The sequence below is a fragment of the Eubalaena glacialis genome, chromosome 7, assembly GCF_028564815.1.
Source record: "Eubalaena glacialis isolate mEubGla1 chromosome 7, mEubGla1.1.hap2.+ XY, whole genome shotgun sequence".
Taxonomy (NCBI): domain Eukaryota; kingdom Metazoa; phylum Chordata; class Mammalia; order Artiodactyla; family Balaenidae; genus Eubalaena; species Eubalaena glacialis.
In genome coordinates, this window is record NC_083722.1 from 40,634,164 (window position 1) to 40,652,989 (window position 18,826).

An 18,826-nucleotide genomic window follows, 5' to 3' on the forward strand; every position below is an offset into this window, starting at 1 on the left:
GGGCATGTCCTGCCTGTCCCCTCATTGTCTGGACAGGCCCCAGATGTGCTGGTGGCTCTCGCTGTGGGCTTGGAGGGAGGCCGGGCAGCAGGATGGAAGGATTCCTGCTCTGGCATTGGTGGGCCTGGGTTTCCATCAGTAGCTGAGGGATTGAGGGCCAACGACTTCTTTCCTGTCTCCAGGTCCTTGCCCATAAAGTGCAGAGAGCAATGTCCACCTGGAAGGGGTGTTGTCAGAATTAAATTAGTGAGGTTAGAAGGCCCAGTCACACGTCAGACCCCAGAGCAGACCTGAGATGAGCATGGCGGGCAGCTTTCCTGGGAGGTGCCCTCAGGATGGAGGAGAAGTAAGAAGGGAAGTTCCAGGGCCACTGCCATCATGAGCTGGTACCTCGGTGGGTGCCCGGGACTCATCCCACCTGGGCTGCTGGGGGAACAGCGTAGAGCAGGTCCTCAGTACTGGGCAGGACCGTGCTGTCCCCATCCCATCACAGTACCAGGCACACTGTGGGCAGGTGGGCTGTGGTCGCTGAACGGAATCAGACATCTGCAGGTTTCTGCAGTAGATGGAAGGAAGCAGAAGGGTCTGGGGAGAGATTCCCCCCCAAATCCTACCTGCCATCCTTTGGGAGGAGCTGGGCCCTTCCAGGCTGGAGGCCAAATTTCTGGGCTGAGAGGCACAGAGGCAGCACAACAGAGCTGGGGTGTCTCAGAGGTGATTCAGGTCAATCCTTACTTCCACGGGGAGGTGGCAGAGGCTGGTGGCAGGTGGAGCCCAGCGGCGAGAGTTCAGATGCATGTCTTTGGGCAAGTAATTCAACTTCTCTGGACCTCGGTTTCCTCACCTGTAAAGTAGGCAGAATGCTAGTACCTTGATGACAGGTGTCTGGTGAGGACGAAATAAATGAATGCTGAGAACAGAGCCTGGCACATAGTAAGCATTCAGTAAATGTCAGTTATTACTGTGATTGTTATTTTATGATTATTAGATGAGAAACCTGGGGCACAGGATGGAAGAGGGTCTAGTTTGAGGTCACACGATGAGTTAGTGACAGACTAGAATTCAGGCTCTTTCCACCCTGGCCAGATCTCAGAGCGGTAGAAGGTGCCGGCAATGGGGGTGAGAGGCGGGTAGCTTCCCCTCCGCTCTGGGCTGAGTCCCTGGCTCCTCCTCAACCTGCTATGTCACTGGGGCAGCTGGAGAATCCCCAGGAGCCCAGTTATCTTGAAGGAATGGGCTTGGCCCAGAGGAGAAGCGGGCAGCTGACCCCGGAGAACTTGTTTGCCTGGCTCCTGGCTTCAGGCTCTTCTTTTGGTCTTGGGTGCGCTCAGAGTTCAGGGGAGGGCTCACTGAGAGTTTTGTCACAGAGGGAGACACTTGGAGCTGGAGGGCTTTTGGGGGGTCATACTTCTCTCTATCTCCACACACACCCCTGGGCCAGGCCACCCTCACCTCTTACCTGGACTAGTGCAGTAGCCTTCCCAATGCACTTGGTGGTTCCCATCTTGCCCCGGATCTGTTTCCAGTACAACCATGTCTCATGCTATATTCTCCCATCCTCTCTGTGTTTTTGCCTTTCCTTGAACCAGCCACAGGGCCTTTGCACCTGTCTCACCTTCTATCTGGATTGTTCTTCCCTCTTTACCTGGGTATTGCCTACCCATCCTTCAGGTGTCAGCTCACTGCCCCTCCTCAGGGAGCCCTCCTTGGGTGCCCTGACCAGATTCAGGCCCTTATTCCAGGCTCTCACAGGTGCCCCCCGCACCCTGCTGACCTCTTCCCAGCCCATCTCAGAGGTTATGATTATGTATGTGTTGGTGTGCGTATCTGGTTAGAGACCATCTCTCCCACAGGACTCAGCTCCACGGGAACAGCGGTTTGTCTGCTTTTGCTCACTGTGGTCTCCCCGGTGCCTACCATGGCGCTGGGCACAGAATGAGTGCTCAGTAAATATATTTTATTTTTGTTTAATAAGTTTATTTGTTTATTTTTGGCTGCACTGGGTCTTCGTTGCTGCGCACGGGCTTTCTCTAGTTGCGGCGAGTGGGGGCTTCTCTTCGTTGCGGCGCGCGGGCTTCTCATTGCGGTGGCTTCTCTTGTTGTGGAGCACGGGTCTAGGCGCACGGGCTTAGTTGCTTCGCGGCATGTGGGATCTTCCCAGACAGGGATTGAACCCATGTGCTCTGCATTGGCAGGCAGATTCTTAACCACTGCACCACCAGAGAAATCCTGTAAATATATTTTAAATGAATGCATGATGGGGTGGGAGGCCCATATCACCTCCACCCTTGCCAGGGCCCAGAAACCCTTGTTTTGCAGATGGAGATGGGGCTTCCACAACAAACGTCCCCCAAGAGGGAACCCTGGGTTAGAACAGCACCCCAGGTACACCTGCATGGGGCCCCCTTCCTGAGGGTGCTGGTGAGAGATGGGTCAGCGCCAGGGGCTGCCAGTGCCTGAGGACAGCGGTGGGGGCAGCTAGGAATCAGAGAAGCCCCTGGAGGTTGGCGGTGCCCCCTGCAGGCTGGGTTCTCAGCAGCTGGCTCCATCCCAGGGCCCCGGGAGGCAGTGCTGGGTCAAAGGGGGGTGGGCAGGGGAGAGATGAGCTCTGCAGGTGGCTGGTTGTCAGCCTGCCCTGTGGTCTTGGCTAAATTGCTGCACTTGGCCTACCCATTCCCCTGTCCAGCCCAGGGCTCAGGCTCCCTCGCTCCAGTGGGGCCTCCTCCCTGCCAGCCTGGCTGTGGCTGAGCTGTGATATAAATTACCTGGAGTGATGGTGATGTGACTTTTATCGGCTTGTGTGTTCGATAATGTTCGTACATCCCATTATATCATATTATATTAATACAGAGCCATATATTCTACGCAGCGCAGCACATTTACCTGACTTGGGAGAACACTGGGCAGACGCTGTGGTTCGTCTCTCCCCGCCTGGCCATGCCCCCATCGCTGGCCAGCAGGACAGTGCCGTTACAGATGCTCCAGGGGCACCCCGTTCACTGAGGTCGTCCCGGCCCCGCCCCCGACACCCACAGCTTGGGGGTGGGCTCAGCGGGTTCTGTGGAAGAGGCTTCTGGATGTCACCCCCACATCGTGGAGGCCCCGTCCTCTGTCCTTAATTGTGAGTCCAGGGCTCATTAAACCTCCACTGAACAGATGCGGAAACTGAGGCTCGGACACGGGAAGTGTGTGTCCAAGAGATGTGGTGAGGAAAGGCCAGGAGCAAGGACTCTTGGCTCCCCATCCTAGCTGCTTCCCAGGGGCAGGGATGGTGTGGGCAGAGGGCAGGAGGCTGGCAACGAAAACGGAGTATGTACCAGGCGGGGCGTAGGGGTGAGAGCGCCCAGGTGCCGGAGTCAGACAGACCTGGGTTCAAATCCTGCCTTGCCACTTGCTGTGTGATTTTGTTTCCATATTTTCTTGGGCCTCAGTTGTCTTATCTGCAAAATGAAGGTAATAATAGCATTCACTTCGTGGGGTTATTGTGTGCAGATTAAATGAGAGAATCCCTGTGGAGTGCTGGGCGTGGTGTAGGAGCTTCTGAAACGGTAGCTCCTGGACCTGCTTGGATTCTGCTAATACCTGCGCAGCCTCCTGCCTTCTGCCGCCCCACCCGGCTCTCAGGATGCCCGGCCCCGGCCCGGCTGGTTCTGAGTGCCCGGTCCCTGCTCAGCCGCACCCTCACCTCGACGCCCTGGGGTACGGCAGCCCCCTGGGCTGGTCCCGAGCCCCTGCCCCTTGGACACTTGGGTGTGGCCTGGTGCCCGGTGCTGCCCGGCTCCCTGGCCCACAGGCAGCCTCATGGCATGGAGAAAGCCCAGCTTGGCCATTAGGTGGGCCTGGGTGTGGCTCCCGGCCCCAACGCTAGGTGACCCCAGGCACGGGCCTCAGCTCTGAGCTGCAGCCTCTCGTGTCAATCGGCGCGAAGGAAAGCTTCGTGCTCCCTCAGGGTGTGGTGAGAATCAACAGGAGAGTCTGTATCAGTAGCTGCCGCACCTGGTATATATCAGACATATAATAATGGCTCCTGGCAGCTTGGATATTCGTGTCTCTTTCCAAGCTTTCATGTCTGTTGACAGAGGCCGGTTCTCACCACTGTGCCCACTGGACAGATGAGGAGACTGAGGCTCACAGGGGCGGTGACTTGCCTGCAGTCTTGCAGCGAGGCAGTGGGCAGAGGGTGTGGTGGCCTGCTTCTCACCTCCGGAAACCTGGGCTTTGGGCCCTTCTAGGAGAAGGGGGTGCAGGCACTGCAGCCCCATGGGGCTCCCCTGGCCCCCACCCTTCCTCCCCAGACTCTGGGCTCCTCCGTCCCTCGGCCTCCCCCCACATGTCACTCTTGACAAGGTTATGGAGTCAGCATGTAAAACCTGCAAAAGTGAGTGTAATTTATTGATCTAAATTTTGCTTATGAAATAGGACAAGTGCTGATTTGAGGATCTTGTTTCTTCTCGCCCTTACGCCGCCTGCTCCCCTGCCGGCTCTTATCTGCGGTAATTCCCCCGAGCCTGCATCAGAACCCGCTCCTTTGTCAGCCCTGCGAGGCTCTCCACTCTGCGCCCTCTATTCTTTTCCAGGCTCCGTGCCTTATCGGCATCCCCCCTTTTTTCCTGGGCTCCTAAGAAAACATATAATGTTTAAAAGGGTGAGACAAGGTACTGAATAAAGCACTTTCTGGGGAAATATTTGTTCAAAGGCGTGTTGCCTGCATCTGTCTGGTTCTCTCCTGGAAAACATAATTCAGAGCAGGCCTGGAAATTAATCCAAGTGTCCCCTTGCTTTCCTGATAAGAGGCTGGGTGGGTTCCCGGGAGGGAGAGACATAGGTGGGTGGGGGATGGCCCCCCAACGAGTGCCTTCTAGGATATCACTGTGAAATCAGGGGGATAGGGCCCCAGGAGGTGCATGAGCTGAGCCCTGGGGTGGGAGGAGGGAGACCTCAGAGCATCTTCCGTGAGCAGGGTGCTGCTGTGGAGCGGCCCCCTTCCGCAGAGCAATGCCCTCCACTTACCCAGGTGAAGTGTCAGACCATGTGAGAATCAGAACTCGGTCATCTCTGTCACCTTGGCAAGGCCCCAAGGCTCTGAGCCTCCGTTTCCTCACCTGTCTAAGGTGCTCGGGGCCCTGCTGAGCTTGTCCTCAGGCTGGCTGTGTGGAGGGAATGAAGTGGCCCTTGAGTTTATTGAGCCAAGTGCTGTGCCAGGCATCCGAGGACACAGTGGGGAATAAAAAAAGGCCCCTGGATTCATGGAGCTGATGTTTTAGGGGGAGGCGGTTAATAAATGAAATAAGCAAGTAAATCTAGAGCATGTTAGAAAGTGATCATTGTTATGGGGAAAATCAGAGCAAGGGAGGTGGAGATGGGGTGCAGGAGAGGGATGCTAGATTGGTATTAAATAGGGTGGTCTGAGAAGGTGATGTTTGAGTAGTCTTGAAGGGAAGGATGTGAGAGAGCAAGCCACATGCGTCTCTGGGGAGACCTGGGGGAAGAGCAGTCAGGCAGAGGGAACAGCCAGTGCAAAGGCCCTGAGGCAGAGTGTGCCTGGCATGTTCAAGGGAACAGCAACGAGGCCAGTGTGGCTGGAGCCACGTGAGCGAGGCCAGGATGGTAGCTGGAGATGAAGTCAGAGGTAATGTGTTGAAAACGCTTTGTTAAAATGCCAAGTGTTGTTGATCATTTTGACAGATGGCCCTAAGCTGAGCTGTAAAGGGCATTTTATTAGCACCCAGCAGGGGCTCCCAGAAGAAGGCTGGTGTGTGAGTTTCTCAGGAAGAGGGGAGACCTGTTATCTCTCCTGTCTTCTGCCACCTTAAACATTTCAGTCCTTCCAGCTGCAAGATGATACGAACTCTTCCCATACTATTTCCCCATTATGATGCCAGCAGGAAAAAGATGCCCCTTGTGACTGTGGGGCCGTGCTGTGGGTGGGAGGTAGGTGAGGGTCCTGGTGAGGGGCCCTGACCTGGGCAGCGGGGCCCTGGTGGCAGTGGAGGGACCTACACATGCTGGCTGTGCCTGGGGCCTCGGGGGGAGTCAGGGGCCATGAACCCACTCTCTGGCAGCCATGGGTGGGGTTGGTGACCCTAATTAAAAGCTTGGATCCAAAAGGCTTGATGATGGAATTTCTAATTAAATCAATTTCATCTCGTCTGGGAGACAGAGGTTTGCATATGATAAGCATGAAATTAATAATTATGTTCAGAAATTAGCTGTTGCTCAAAGCAGAGCCATTTACACAACCCTCTGGGGCCCCTGGCCCCCACCCCTGCCCGATCCTTTGTGACGGGGACGGATGGACCACTTCAGCCCATAGTGTGATAGCCAGGAGTGGAGGTGCTGGCTGAGCACAGAGGGGTAGTAGGGCTGGCTCTCCCTGCTGTGGCCACAGTCGATGTGGGCGGCCCTCCTTGTCACTGGAGGCTACTGCCGTCACCCTCAGGTTCTGTGTGTGTGTGTGTGTGTGTGTGTGTGTGTGTACATGTATGTGTAGGCCCACTTGTGAAGGGGGAGGCTGAGGTTTTACATGACAGTAAAATGGACTCTGGAGCTCGTCCCTCTGGGTTCAAATCATAGCTCAATCACTAGCTGTGTGCCCTTGCACAAGTTACTTAATGTCTCTGTACCTAAGTTTTGGGAAAATAGGGAGAATAAGAGGGCCCACTTCATGTACAGTTATTGTAAGTTTAAAGGTGTTAGTCATATAAAACCACTTTTCACAGTTCTTGGCACACAGTAAGCACTCAATAAATGCTCATTCTCAGGATGACGATGATTACATCTGTGTGTGTGTGTGTGTGTGTGTGTGAATTTAATTCAGTTCAGCCCAAGCCAGCCTGTGATGGGTGTGAACCAGACACATCCAGGCTCTTGAAGTGGAGGTAAATAAGACCCATTCCTTGCTCTCCTGGAGCTAGAGCTTACGCCCCCTGTGTCTGTCAGCATCAGGAGGAGGTGCTGCAAGAACAAACAGCCCCCGCATCTCTGTGGCTTAAAATACGTAAACTGAATACTTACTATGTTACATGTCCACATGATTTGGCTGAGTGCTCTGCCCACCTCCTCAGGGACCAGGCTGGCCTGGAACATTGCTGGTCACCGTAGCAGGGGGAACATGTACCCTGTAGGGTCTCACAATGGCAATGAGATGCTCTGGCCTCGAAATGGTAGCATTTTCTGCTCCCAGCTCAGTGGCCAGAACAGGGCAGGTGGCCCCCGCCAAGCATGAGGGGCAGGTGGTTGGATTTTGCCAGGTGCCAGGAAGTCAGGGAGCTGGAAGTGTCTCTAAGGACCAGCACCCATGTTAGTCACGTGCGGGCTCATTTAGTGGCATCTCTCCTACTGGAATGTCAGCTCCATGAAAGCGGCGATTGGTTTCTGTGTGTTTGCCCCAGTGCCAAAGATTGTGCAAGGTGCTTAGTAGGTGCTCAGGGAAGCACTGAGTGAGTGAATTCATGATGGAATCAACAGAGTTTCTGAGGTGTGTGGGTGGGCTGGGAGCCTGTGGCGGGAGGGGAGGCTGGTGGCCACAGAGCAGCCCAGGCGAAGGGACCACATGGCTTTGTGGGCAGATTTCACTGTCTTTTAAGATAGCACTTGCAGCCTTGGAGACTGATGTCCATTTCTCGGTCAAGGAGGGGAAAGACTGCTGGCCTGAGGGGCCTGTGTGACTCGGGCAGAGGAGGACACCCCATCTCCGGGCCTGGGGAGGGGGCAGAGCCGGGGAGGCCGAGTGCCCTGGGCAGCAAGAGGGGCAGAAGGCCTAGTCAGGGCGCCCAGGGTGGGCTGGGCAGGCTGATGGACTGTGCTGGGGCAGAGGTCGGCGGGCCCAGGCCAGGCCGGGTCACACGGCCCGGCCCCCAGTGACCTGGTGCTCGGGGTCCGGAGCTGGCGGCTGGGCTGTGTCCGCAGGGTAATGGGATCTGATTAATGACGGCGTCCTGAAGTGAGTCACCCTGGACCGGCCTGGCCTGAATTCCCACAGGGTCTGTGGGAAAGTGGCCGGTGGCCCCCAAATGGCCCAGTGGGTTGGGGGGAAGGTGGTTGTTGAGGGGAAAGGCCCCAGCGTGTGGCGGGGATGAGGCCCAGGGCAGCTGGCAGACCATCCTTCCATCTGGGACCCATCCCAGCCCTTCCACAGACCACGCTGACCACAGACCACCCAGACGCCAGCCCAGCCCCCTGCTCAGGGCATCCCCCACTTTCCAGGCTTTGGAAGCCTGCTTCTCTGCTCTTGAACCCTGGGGTCCCTCTCAGAGTCGGGCTGGGTCAGGACTGAGGGCAGGTGCCCCTCTACGTACTGGGTCCCCCCACTGTACCCCCCTCTGCCGTACCCCAGTTCCTTCACCTGACTGCCCTTCCCAGCTGCCTTGAACTCCCCCTGACCCCCCTCTCTGCACCGCCCCATTTCTCCTCTTCAATCTGTCTACACCCTCGACCCACCCTGCCAGCCTCTGCTCTCTCCTCAGGACCCAGTCTGACTCTCCCCGCAGTGAATCCCTGTTGCCCCCAACCCGGCACTTCAGCCTGGAGGCATTTCACTCCGAGGACCTCCTCCCCCCACCCCCCCAGCAGGCTGGTTCTCTGAAGGTGGGTTATTTATTTATTTTTTAAAAATAAATTTATTTACTTATTTTTGGCTGCGTTGGGTCTTCGTTGCTGCATGCGGGCTTTCTCTAGTTGTGGCGAGCAGGGGCTACTCTTCTCTGCGGGGCACAGGCTTCTCATTGAGGTGGCTTCTCTTGTTGCGGAGCACGTGCTTTAGGCACTCAGGCTTCAGTAGTTGCGGTGCACGGGCTTAGTTGCTCCGCGGCATGTGGGATCTTCCCGGACCAGGGCTCGAACCCGTGTCCCCTGCATTGGCAGGCGGATTCTTAACCACTGCACCACCAGGAAAGCCCGGAAGATGGGTTATTTAAATCCGTGTCTTCAGCGCCTGGCTGAGAGGAGGTGGTCGCTGATCCACAAGGGTATGGGGGGCGCCTACTGTGTGCCTGGCTCTCAGTGAGATGCCCTCCTGTCCCCGAGGCCCCGGGGAGGGAGGGAGGTGGGCTGGCAGCACCTCTGCTCCTCCCGGGCACCGTCTCTGCAGCAGAGGGCGTGTGGCTCAGGCCATGAGAGGGGTCGGGTGGGAAACGACGGCGCCCCAGGCCTTTGGAAGCTGGCCTTCTGCCCTCTCGCCAGCTCTCTGAACCGTACATTCCTGCCTGAGCAGCTTTCATGTACCTAAAACCTGGCTGCCTTTTATCTGCAAAGAAAACAGCCGATGCTGAGAGCTGCGCAGTCGAGGCCTCATGCAGCCAGGATCAGAAGGGCAAGGAGCAGGCAGCCACTCCGGGGTCTGACCGGCCCCATGCAGGGTCCTCTTCTCCCCAAGTGAGAGGGGCTGCGCCAGGCAGGTGGGGGTCCTGGGGTCTGCCTGGGTCCTGGCCTGGGTCGGGCTGGTGGCCAGAGGGGGCTTCAGGATCCCGGCCTCAATGTGTGGCTGCCCGGCCTGGCTTGTGGGTGGAACAGAAAGAGCAGAGTCGGCTGGGAGGGTGTGCAGGGTCTGAGGCCAGGACTGGGGGACGGTGAACAGGGAGGCAGGGGAGCTGGGTCTGTGCCTTGTTTCTGATTTCTCCTGGCTCTGATACTCAGAGGGCACTTTCATCTCTCCGAGCCTCAGTTTCCTCATCTGAAAAATGGGCACAACGGTCCCAGTCTTGCCTCCCTCTCTAATAATATCTAGTATTTGCTGAGGGCCCCCATGTGCTGGGCACAGTTTTCAGCCCTGTGTGTGTTCTCACTAATGCAGTCCTCTCTGTTGTTACTGTGACTGCTTTATAGGGGTGGAAACTGAGGCCCAGAGAGGCTGCCTGCTTGCCTAAGGTGGCACAGCTGGATGGCAAAGCTGGGTGGCACAGCCCTGGGCAGGTTGGCTCCAGAGAGTGCTGAGGCAAGGGTTAGGGAAGAGGAGGGAGGAGGAGGGGCTTTTAAATACTCACGCTCACAGGAAGAGCGTTGGGGTTCCTGTCAGGAGGCCCTAGGTGTCCGTGGTGATGGCCCCGGACATCCAGCTGCTTGACTCGGGGTTCCCCAGGCCTTGCACAGGTCAGGGTGGGGGGTTCACCCCTGACTGCTATGAACAAAACCCTGGCCTTGACAGAGCCCTGGCCTTCAGAGGCCGTGGGGACTGGGCCCTTGGGGCACTCTGAGATGTTGGGCAGCTTGCTTATCCCCCGACACTCCTCTGGATGGGGTGGGATGGGGTGGGATGGGGACCGGCCACTCTCAGGGGGTCCTCAGATTCTGCTGGTTGGGGAGCCAGTGACCCAGAGCCTGAGCTGTTGGCACCTGGGGCACCACGTTCATCCCAGCCAGTGTCTCTGTGCCCCGGGGGGTGTTTGGGGCTGCTGGCCAGGCCTGGGGCAGGTTCAGAACAGATTCAGGTTGGAACACACAGATACACATGCATGTACATGCTTACACACACGTGCATACACGTACATACACGTGTTCCCTCTGCCTAAAAAGCCCTCCTTCAAATACCCAGGGCTGCCTCCTGTACCTCCTTGGGGTCTTGACTCAAATGTCACCCTGCCAGAGGGGCTTCCCTAGGCCTTCTCCCTAACAGTCCCCTGAACTCTCCTGATTTCTTTTTCCTCCTGGGCCCCATCCCCATCTACCAGCTCTGCATCGCCTTTCCATCGCCTGCCCCTGTCTACATGGGGTGCCCCACGGGGCAGTGTCCACAGCCTACCCCTGCTCTCAGAGCTGTGCCTGGCAGGTTGTTGGCGCTCGGTGACTATTGGTAAGAGGAATAAATCAATGAGTGTGCTGTGTGCTCAGGGCATATGCTCCAGTATGTGCTCGCACGTGCGCATGTCACACAAACACACATGTGCTTGACATTCATCTTCATTGTTGCTCAAGCCCGGAAGCAGCTTTTGTCTCCCATGTGGCAGGGACCTCCTTGTCACTCCAGAAGCCAGAGAGAGAGAAAGAGAGGGAGGGAGAGAGAGTGTTTATTCATGTATTTCCCCCTTCAGTCACTCACCCCTTTCGTACTTTTGTAGGCGTGAGGCTCTGCTGGGTGCCAGCTGCAGACACGCTGTGTGCCACTCATGGGTATCCCACCTGCCTCCTCCCCAGGGTGCCCCCCAGATGCAGTGAGTGTTGGGCTTCGGGGTGGAATGAGCCCAGTTCCCCTCAGTGTCTCCCCAGTGGCCTTGCCCAGCACAACGCGGGGTGCCTCAGAATGCTTGTTGAATTGTTAAGTTGGCCAAATACCTAACACCTGGGAGGACGGGGAAGATGTGCTCAGTGCCCCTGGAGCAGCCCGACTTGGTGCTGCGGGAGGTCTGAGCAGGCTCTCTGGAGGATGAAGGCTCCTGGGGGGCTGCTTGGAGGAGGTGGCACTTGAGCTGGGCCTTGATGCACCAGGAAGATTTGGATGTGGGGAGATGAGGTCTTGGGCTTTGTGGGCAGAGGAAGACAGGCAGAGAGGAAAGAGAAACAGGCGGACAGATGGCCCCAGAGTAGGACAGCCATCATTGGTCAGGGCTGCTGGAGTCTGACTTCTTGCTGACTCTTGTCCCATGAGGGCGCAATATGAAGGTGTGGCATCCCCAGCACCTGGAACAGTGCCCAACACACAGTTTGGTGCTCTAAGTGTTGGGCGACAGCAGGAGGGAGGCGGAGAGGGAGGAGCTGGCGTTGGGACAGGATGGGCATGGCTGTTGTGAAGGAGAGGAACGTTTTCTGAGGAGGATGTTAAGCCAGCGCCTCCCTCCCTCTCGGCTGGGCTGTGGGGACGGTGAGAGCTGCGGAGATGCCAGAGCCCCACTCGGGCCAGGTTGTCACAATCCCCCTGCCCATGGGGTCCCCAGGGCGGTCCTTGCCTCTGCCCCTCCACTCCAGGCTGGGGTGGGGACGGGAGGGAGGGGAGCTTGGGGGGACCTGCCAGCCCCAGGAGGTGTCCCCACTAAGCAATAACTCTGTGACTACAGAGAGAGAGCTGGGGGTGGGAGGTGGAGGCACGAGGGACAGTCCTAGAGGGTAAAAACAGAGAGAGAACTGCCAGGAGGAAGTGCAGGGGGAGGGATAATAACCCATATCAGAGCTAACCCTTGAGTGCTGACTGCCCGCCAGGTGCTGCCCCTAGCACCTCCCGTGAGGTCCCACACGTGACCCTCACAACCTTATGAGAAAGGGATTGGAATTATTCCCATTTTGCAGAGGAGGAAACTGAGGCCCAGAGAGGTAAAGTAACCTACCCCAGGTTTCCCAGCCGGTGCATGGCAGACCTGGGATTTGAACCTAAGCAGTTTAACTCCCAAATCACTGCTTCAGGCCGTCCTCCTGGGCACCTCAGGAGGGCCTGGAGCTGAGGAGGGAGCCTGAAGGGGGCGGGGTAGGAGGAGCTGGCAGAGGTGATGTGTACGAGGATGCTGGCTTATCCCCTGGACACTGTTCAGGAAGCTGGCTCTACCCCTCCCCAACCCTCATCATCTCAGGGCAGGGTCCCTGTTCCAGGATCTCAGGAATGGTTGGGGGCAGTGCAGGGGCCCCTCCTGGGCTTCAGAAATCAGAGGCCCTGAGCAATCCTGCAGGCTGACACACACACACACCTGCAGGAACCCCATGCTTGGCCCTCCCACCCTTTATGGGAATGAGGGTGTGCAGGGGGCAGGGGCAGCGCCTGGGTCTGACGCCGGCCGACGCAGGCTGAGCTCACTGGGGGAGGCTCTGAGTCCTGGCACCTGGACAGCCAGCTGTCCATCCGCTGTCCCTGCCCAGGCCGAGTGCCCGGATGGGAGGGGAGTGGGGAGGTGGCTTGGAAGGAGGACCGAGGGATGAGAAGTTGCCTCGTGTGAGCTGCTCTGGCCCGTTCGGCCACCAGCCCCAAGACCTCCCTGGACCTGCTGCCCCTCCTCTGAGCGGGCACTTTTGACTCCGGCCCTATGGCACTGTGTTGGGAGAACACATCAGAAGTAGGAGACAGCTGCTTCTAATCAGAAGGCGAGTGGATTTCTGGGTGTGTGATTAGGGCTGGCAGAGGTGAGCTGGCAAACAAACAAACACGGCCATCTTCTCTCAGGGACCTGCTGTGGTGGCCCTGCATCTCCATTGTCAGCTCCAGATTCAGGGCGCTTCTCTTCAGAGGGATGACCCCAAGGGTGACATTTATTTTGTTCTGTTTTACTGTCAAAAATTTTAAATGTAGACATTTCAGGCACGCACAAAAGTACAACAAACAGGGCAGTGTACCTTCACGTCCACACCAATCAACAGTTGTCAGCTCTTGGCCAGTGTTATTTCTTCTTCCACGCGTTCCCACAGCGATTCTTTTGAAGCAAATCCCAGACCTCATCATATCACTTCATGCCTAAATATTGTAGTACATATCTCTGAAATGGTGGGTCTCAAATGGGGACAGTTTTGTCTCCCGGGGGACATTTGACAATGTCTAGAGACATTTTTGGTTGTCACAACTGGGGGAGGGGTGTGCTACTGGCATCTAGTGGGTAGGGGACAAGGGTGCGGCTAAACATCCTACAAGGCACAGGACAGCCTGCCAACAAAGAATCACACCCCACTCCCCTCCACAAGCATTAACAGTGCTGAGGTGGGGAAACCGCGCTCTAGGAGCTAGGGACTCAAAAACCAGCCAGCCAACCGCAGCTATAATACCATGATCAGACCTTAAAAATAACGATACTTTTTGAATGAATCATCAAATGTCCAACAAGAGTCCGCATTGTAGGTGGTGCTGCTTTCATGCTAAGTGCCCTCCAGGGCTGAGAGGACTGGGCTAGTTTTCAGACACTGCTGACTCAGGCAGGCAGAGGGACGCATGTGCTCTGGAACATTCCAGTGAGGTTTGCTTTCTAAACACGTGCTGTATTTGCGTGGTTCTACATGGAAGACATACAGAGAGTCTAAGATGGAAGTTTCTGCCCAACCCCACCTCTAGCCCCTGGCTCTCTCCCGGGAGGCAGCTTTGCCCCTGTTTAGTTTCAGAGCAGGTTGAGTATATACCCCAGTGGAAGGTGGATCCCACCACTGTCCCTGGGGATAGGCACACCCTAGGCAGAGGCCAGGTGGGCAAACCCATGTGCAGGGGGCTCCTGGAGTCCTCTGGCTCCCGGAATATTTTCCCACCCTCAGTTGCCATGTGGACTAAAATTCTGGCCATTAATTTTTTTCTGCCAGGATTGAATCTTAATTATTCCTTAGGGGTATCAATCTTCGATTTGACATCAGCCCAGATCAGTATGCCCAGCCCTTCACCCTGTCACCGTGGACGACTGAGAGCAGGGTAAAGGGCACACAGGAAGGGTACATGTTGGTGTGGACCAAGGCATGGGGTGGAGAGCACGGGCCACTGGCTGGTCCTGGGGAGCTGGGGGCAGACGAGAGCCCTGTGAGGAGGGCACCGGGGATGTGGGCGGGGGAAGGTGGGGGAGGCTCAGGAGGGTCCACACGGCCCCTTTCATGTCCCTTGGGGATGCTGGATGTCAACCACAGGAGGAAGGGCAGCTTGAGAGCTCCGTGTCCCACCTTTGCCTGGGGGGCCAGGTGGGGAGTGTGAGGGCAGGAAGGTGCCCTGTGACTGGGGGAGCTGGGCTGGGGCCAGGAGGCCCGGAGTCTGCCGTTGAGAGGTGGTGGCACTGGATGGGCCCTGTGTCCCAGGCTGCTGAGAGAGGGTTTCCCGGAGCCCCCACTCTCTCTGGCCTTCTGGGAGTCAATCTGTGGGGTGGGGCAAGGGCTGCGGGAATTGGAACCTGGGCTCTGTCCCCTCTGAGCTGGGTAGGAGGAAGGAGCCTGGGCCCAGAGGGAGCTGTGGGGATGGGGTCTGCTGGGTGGTGACAAGAAAGGCTGCCTGGGGGCAGGGAGTGGACCAGATAAACCCTCAGGCCCCTCTCACCACCCTCGTCCCCACCCCATCCCCATTCCCACTCCATCCCTGGGCCAACCGTCTCAGCCACCTGGGGATACTCTCCAGCTGGGATGTTCCAGCTCTTTATGTAAATTGAGGCACCCAGAGGATCCCATGGTGTGTGTGTGTGTGTGTGTTCGCACGTGCGTGTATGTGTGTACGGGCATGTGCGTTATCCCCTATGACTCTGGGGTGTGTACGTGTGTGTTATTAAGGGACCACCGGCCACAAGACCCAGGTGAGGTGGGCTGGGAGACTTTCTAGAGGAGGGCTTGATGCTGACATGCCTCTCACTTCTCACCCTGATGCCAGACTCACTCCTGCTGGGAGTGGGGAGAGACCTGGGGAGAGATGGGAGCAGGGGAGCTGAGTGGGGGTGGGAGGCATTGGGACCCTGGGTAGAGCCAGGGGCGGGGCTGACCAACCATTTGCCCACCCTCTCTGGGCCTCAGTTTCCTCGTCTGTCAAGTAGGGCTGGGACCTATTCAGCCCATGTCAAGGGGTCTACCCCAGGACGAGAGGAGGCAGTGCCCATGGGAAGGGCTGGGGGGGGGGTGTCCCAAGGCCATGGGATGGGAGGCAGGTTGGGGTGTAGGGGCTGGTGCTGGCTGGGCAGGGTGAGGTGCCAGCCGCCCCCATCAGTGGCCCCTCTCGCCCCCAGATCCCCCAGATCAGCTACGCCTCCACAGCCCCCGACCTGAGTGACAACAGCCGCTACGACTTCTTCTCCCGCGTGGTGCCCTCGGACACGTACCAGGCCCAGGCCATGGTGGACATCGTCCGTGCCCTCAAGTGGAACTACGTGTCCACGCTAGCCTCGGAGGGCAGCTACGGTGAGAGTGGCGTGGAGGCCTTCATCCAGAAGTCCCGTGAGGACGGTGAGTCCGGCGCCCGCCTTCAGGGTCATGCCTGGGACCGGGGGGATGTCACAGCGTGGTGACCGAGTACTGCCCGGGAGCCGCTCCCTGGGTTCTGCCTTGGGCTCTTCTGCCCCGGGCCACCCCCTCATGGGCCTGAGTCTCTCCTCTGAGCCTGTGGCCTTGTGGACGGGTGGCTGGGTGACTGCTGGGGGCTGGGGGTGGATGTGAATGACTTTTGCGGACATGGCTGGGCAGACGGAGGGACTGTCAATATTCCCAGCATGGGAGCTGATGGAACAGCCCCTGTTCTCAGGCAGAGAGGAGGAGAAGGAGGTGGGGATGGAGGTGGGCTTGTTCAATGGGGTCTCAGGGACCCAGGAGCCAGAGGCCAACCAGCAGCTTCTTGGAGCAAGGATTTGTTTGAGGGACTGGGTATTCAGAATCCTTAAACTTGGGCCGTGTGGTGAGGGGCAGGGGCTGCGGTGGGGCTGTGCCGGCCTCAGGGAAGTAGGTGCCCTGTGGGTGGGATTCGGGGAAGGGTGGGAAGGTGACTTGCTCTCCTCGGATCCTCCCTACTTACCACAGGCCCCCTTGCCCCGCCCAGCTCACTGCGTTCCTGAATTGCCATCCTCAAAGTGATAAAGCTTCTAGTTATCAGCAAGCAAGGAGAGGCTAAGCAAGCAAGGGTTACCTCCACGGCAGGCCCAGACCTGGACCTCTGGCTGGTCCTTTCCGATGGTCACACTGAGGCAGGACAGCCTGCGTGGGACTGTGTGTGTGTGGGCATCCAGGGCAACAGGCCCCTGGGTTGGGGGCTCCACCTGGGCTGGTAAGCCCTGCCAAGCTGATTCAGAGCTGTGGGGGCCAAGTGACAGCTCCCGTGCTGCGTGGGGCATGGAGGGAAGCAGGGAGGCCCTTCCGCTCCTGGCGGACCCTCCTCCCCGCAGACGGGGCCCCTCTGCCTCCTCTCCTGGCCTCTCCCAAGGCCCTGTCTCTAAATAGCTCACTGTGGCGCCCTTGACCTTGGGGGATGGCGTCTCTATATTTATACCCAAAGAGCCCCGGGACTCTAATTGCTTTTCCTAAGGACCACAGAGTGTCCAGAGGCTGGCGTTGGTAACACCCTGCGGGCGTAATCCTGCTATAAATCTCAGACAAGCCCCTTTAATTGTACAGCCGAAGCAGCTCAGGTGCTTGTAACCTGGCGGCGAGGGCGGCGGGGTGGCGGAAGTGGGGCAGTGTGACTGATGGCTGCGGCTCCAGCCCCTGGGCCCCCGCGGAAGGAAGCAGGGGGTGGACAGACCCCACTCCCACCTGCAGGCAGGCTGGGCAGTGTCAGACCCCAGCCCCCCCGCCCCTCCCTCTGACTGCCCACAAATCCTTTCTTTCTTTGCTCAGACTTGGGTACCTCTCTGCACTGGCTCCACCCATCCTGCTCTGCAGGTTCCTCTCCTCCTTGATGGCTTGAGTCCTTCCCCAAACAAGCCCACTGCCTTTCTGATTCAGGTGCAACCTCTGTTGGATTTGGGGACAAAAGTGCTGGATGGGGGCAGGGACAGAGGTCCAGAATCTTAGTGTTCAGTTGTGTTTGGTCCCTGCCATAGGGACCTGGAAGCCACCCGCTGTGCTCAACATAGCCTTCGCTATGCCGCTGGCACGTGCTGAGCCCCTGTTTATACCGGGTGTTCTGGGTAATCTGCCCTACCAGATGAAGCAGGTACCCCCGTTTTACAGGGAAGGAAGCTGAGGCTCAGAGACACCAAATAATAACTGGCACCAGGTCACAGAGCAAGTTAGAGGTGGAGAAGGGATTTGAATCCAGGCGAGCTGGCTCCAGGACTAGAGGTCTTAACTGCTTTGTATTTTTGTCACTCTGTCTTCTGCCCATTTCCCACTGCAGTAACTGAGACCCATGTGGACCAGTCCTGTGCAAGGGATGGGGGTATGACAGTCATGCATGCACACACACACACACTTGGCCTGGAGGGACACATGCTGATGTGTTAAGCGTGGGAGAGGCATGGGATTGCGGTGAGATCAGGGCATTGCGTTTTGGCTGAAGTTAAGGCTACTGTTTGAATTTTCTGCAAGCATCTAATCAGGCATTGAGTAGTTAGAAAATAGAAAGTCTACTCAAGATTTTTAAAAGGACCCCTAGAAAAATAAGAGAACTAGCTGCTCTGCCCGGGCCCAGTGCAGGGGCACAGCTGTGCCTCTGCCCTCTGCACTCCTTCCCATTGCTGAGGGTCTGGCCTCCCACCTGGCCGGACCTCCCTCGTCTGCAGACCCCCTGGCAGGGTGTGCAGTCCCGGGGCCCTGGCTGGGCAGCTAGGTCTTCCCGCCCCGCCTGCTAAATGAAATTTGATTTGGAGAACCATCTTTAGGCAAATGAAAAGAAAAGGAGGGAGAAAGCCACGCTCCAGCTGCCCAAATTGAAATCAGAATTGAGCGGCCAGTAGAAAGGGGCCGCTGTACCTTTTGCCTAATCCCTGTGAAAGATTAAAGATGTCTTTGGCTGTATATCGTATTGATTTGTCCTCTGAAGTATAAATCATCTTCGCGTTGCTCAGAGGAGTGCCAGGGAGCGGGGAGGACGGGAGGGTGCGCTCGCCAGGCTGAGGGTGTACATCAGAGCCCTGGTGAGAGCTCAGCCAGCAAGTCCTGTGTGCCTCCTGTGTGCTGGGCTCTGGGTCCTTCAGGGAGCATAATTATGGCCTTTTTATAGATGAGGAAACTGAGACCAGAGAGGGTAGGTCACTTTCCCAAGGCTACACAGCCAGAACGTAGAGGAGCTGGGATTGGAACCCAGCTCCATCCTCTGGGTGGGGAGCTCCTGGGTAGCATCCAGCACTATTGGGCCGTTGGCACAGGGCTTAGAGAAAGCTCTGGCGCTGCACTTTCCAGTCCCCATCAGCAGTGCCCTCCCACCCCAGTCACTTGGTCATGTGGATTATGCCCTGAGCCAGCCTATGGCCCTTGACTGAACCCTGCACTGTGCCAGGCAGCCTCACTGCGCTTTCGTGAATCCTGATGACAATCTTGTGGGCCC

The 18,826-nt window shown here is 57.4% G+C and overlaps 1 protein-coding gene across 3 annotated transcripts in view; it reads left to right on the forward strand.

Moving 5' to 3' along the window:
• GRM4 (glutamate metabotropic receptor 4) overlaps positions 1-18,826 on the forward strand; it is a 99,756-nt gene that overhangs the window by 22,306 nt on the left and 58,624 nt on the right. For 2 of the 3 annotated variants that reach the window (XM_061195140.1, XM_061195141.1), the window contains exon 2: positions 15,579-15,795. In XM_061195140.1, coding sequence (XP_061051123.1) covers positions 15,579-15,795 — 217 coding nt within the window. Of the gene's footprint in view, positions 1-5,838; positions 5,925-15,559; positions 15,796-18,826 lie in introns of those variants that run through there. The other variant, XM_061195142.1, reaches the window with a different exon arrangement.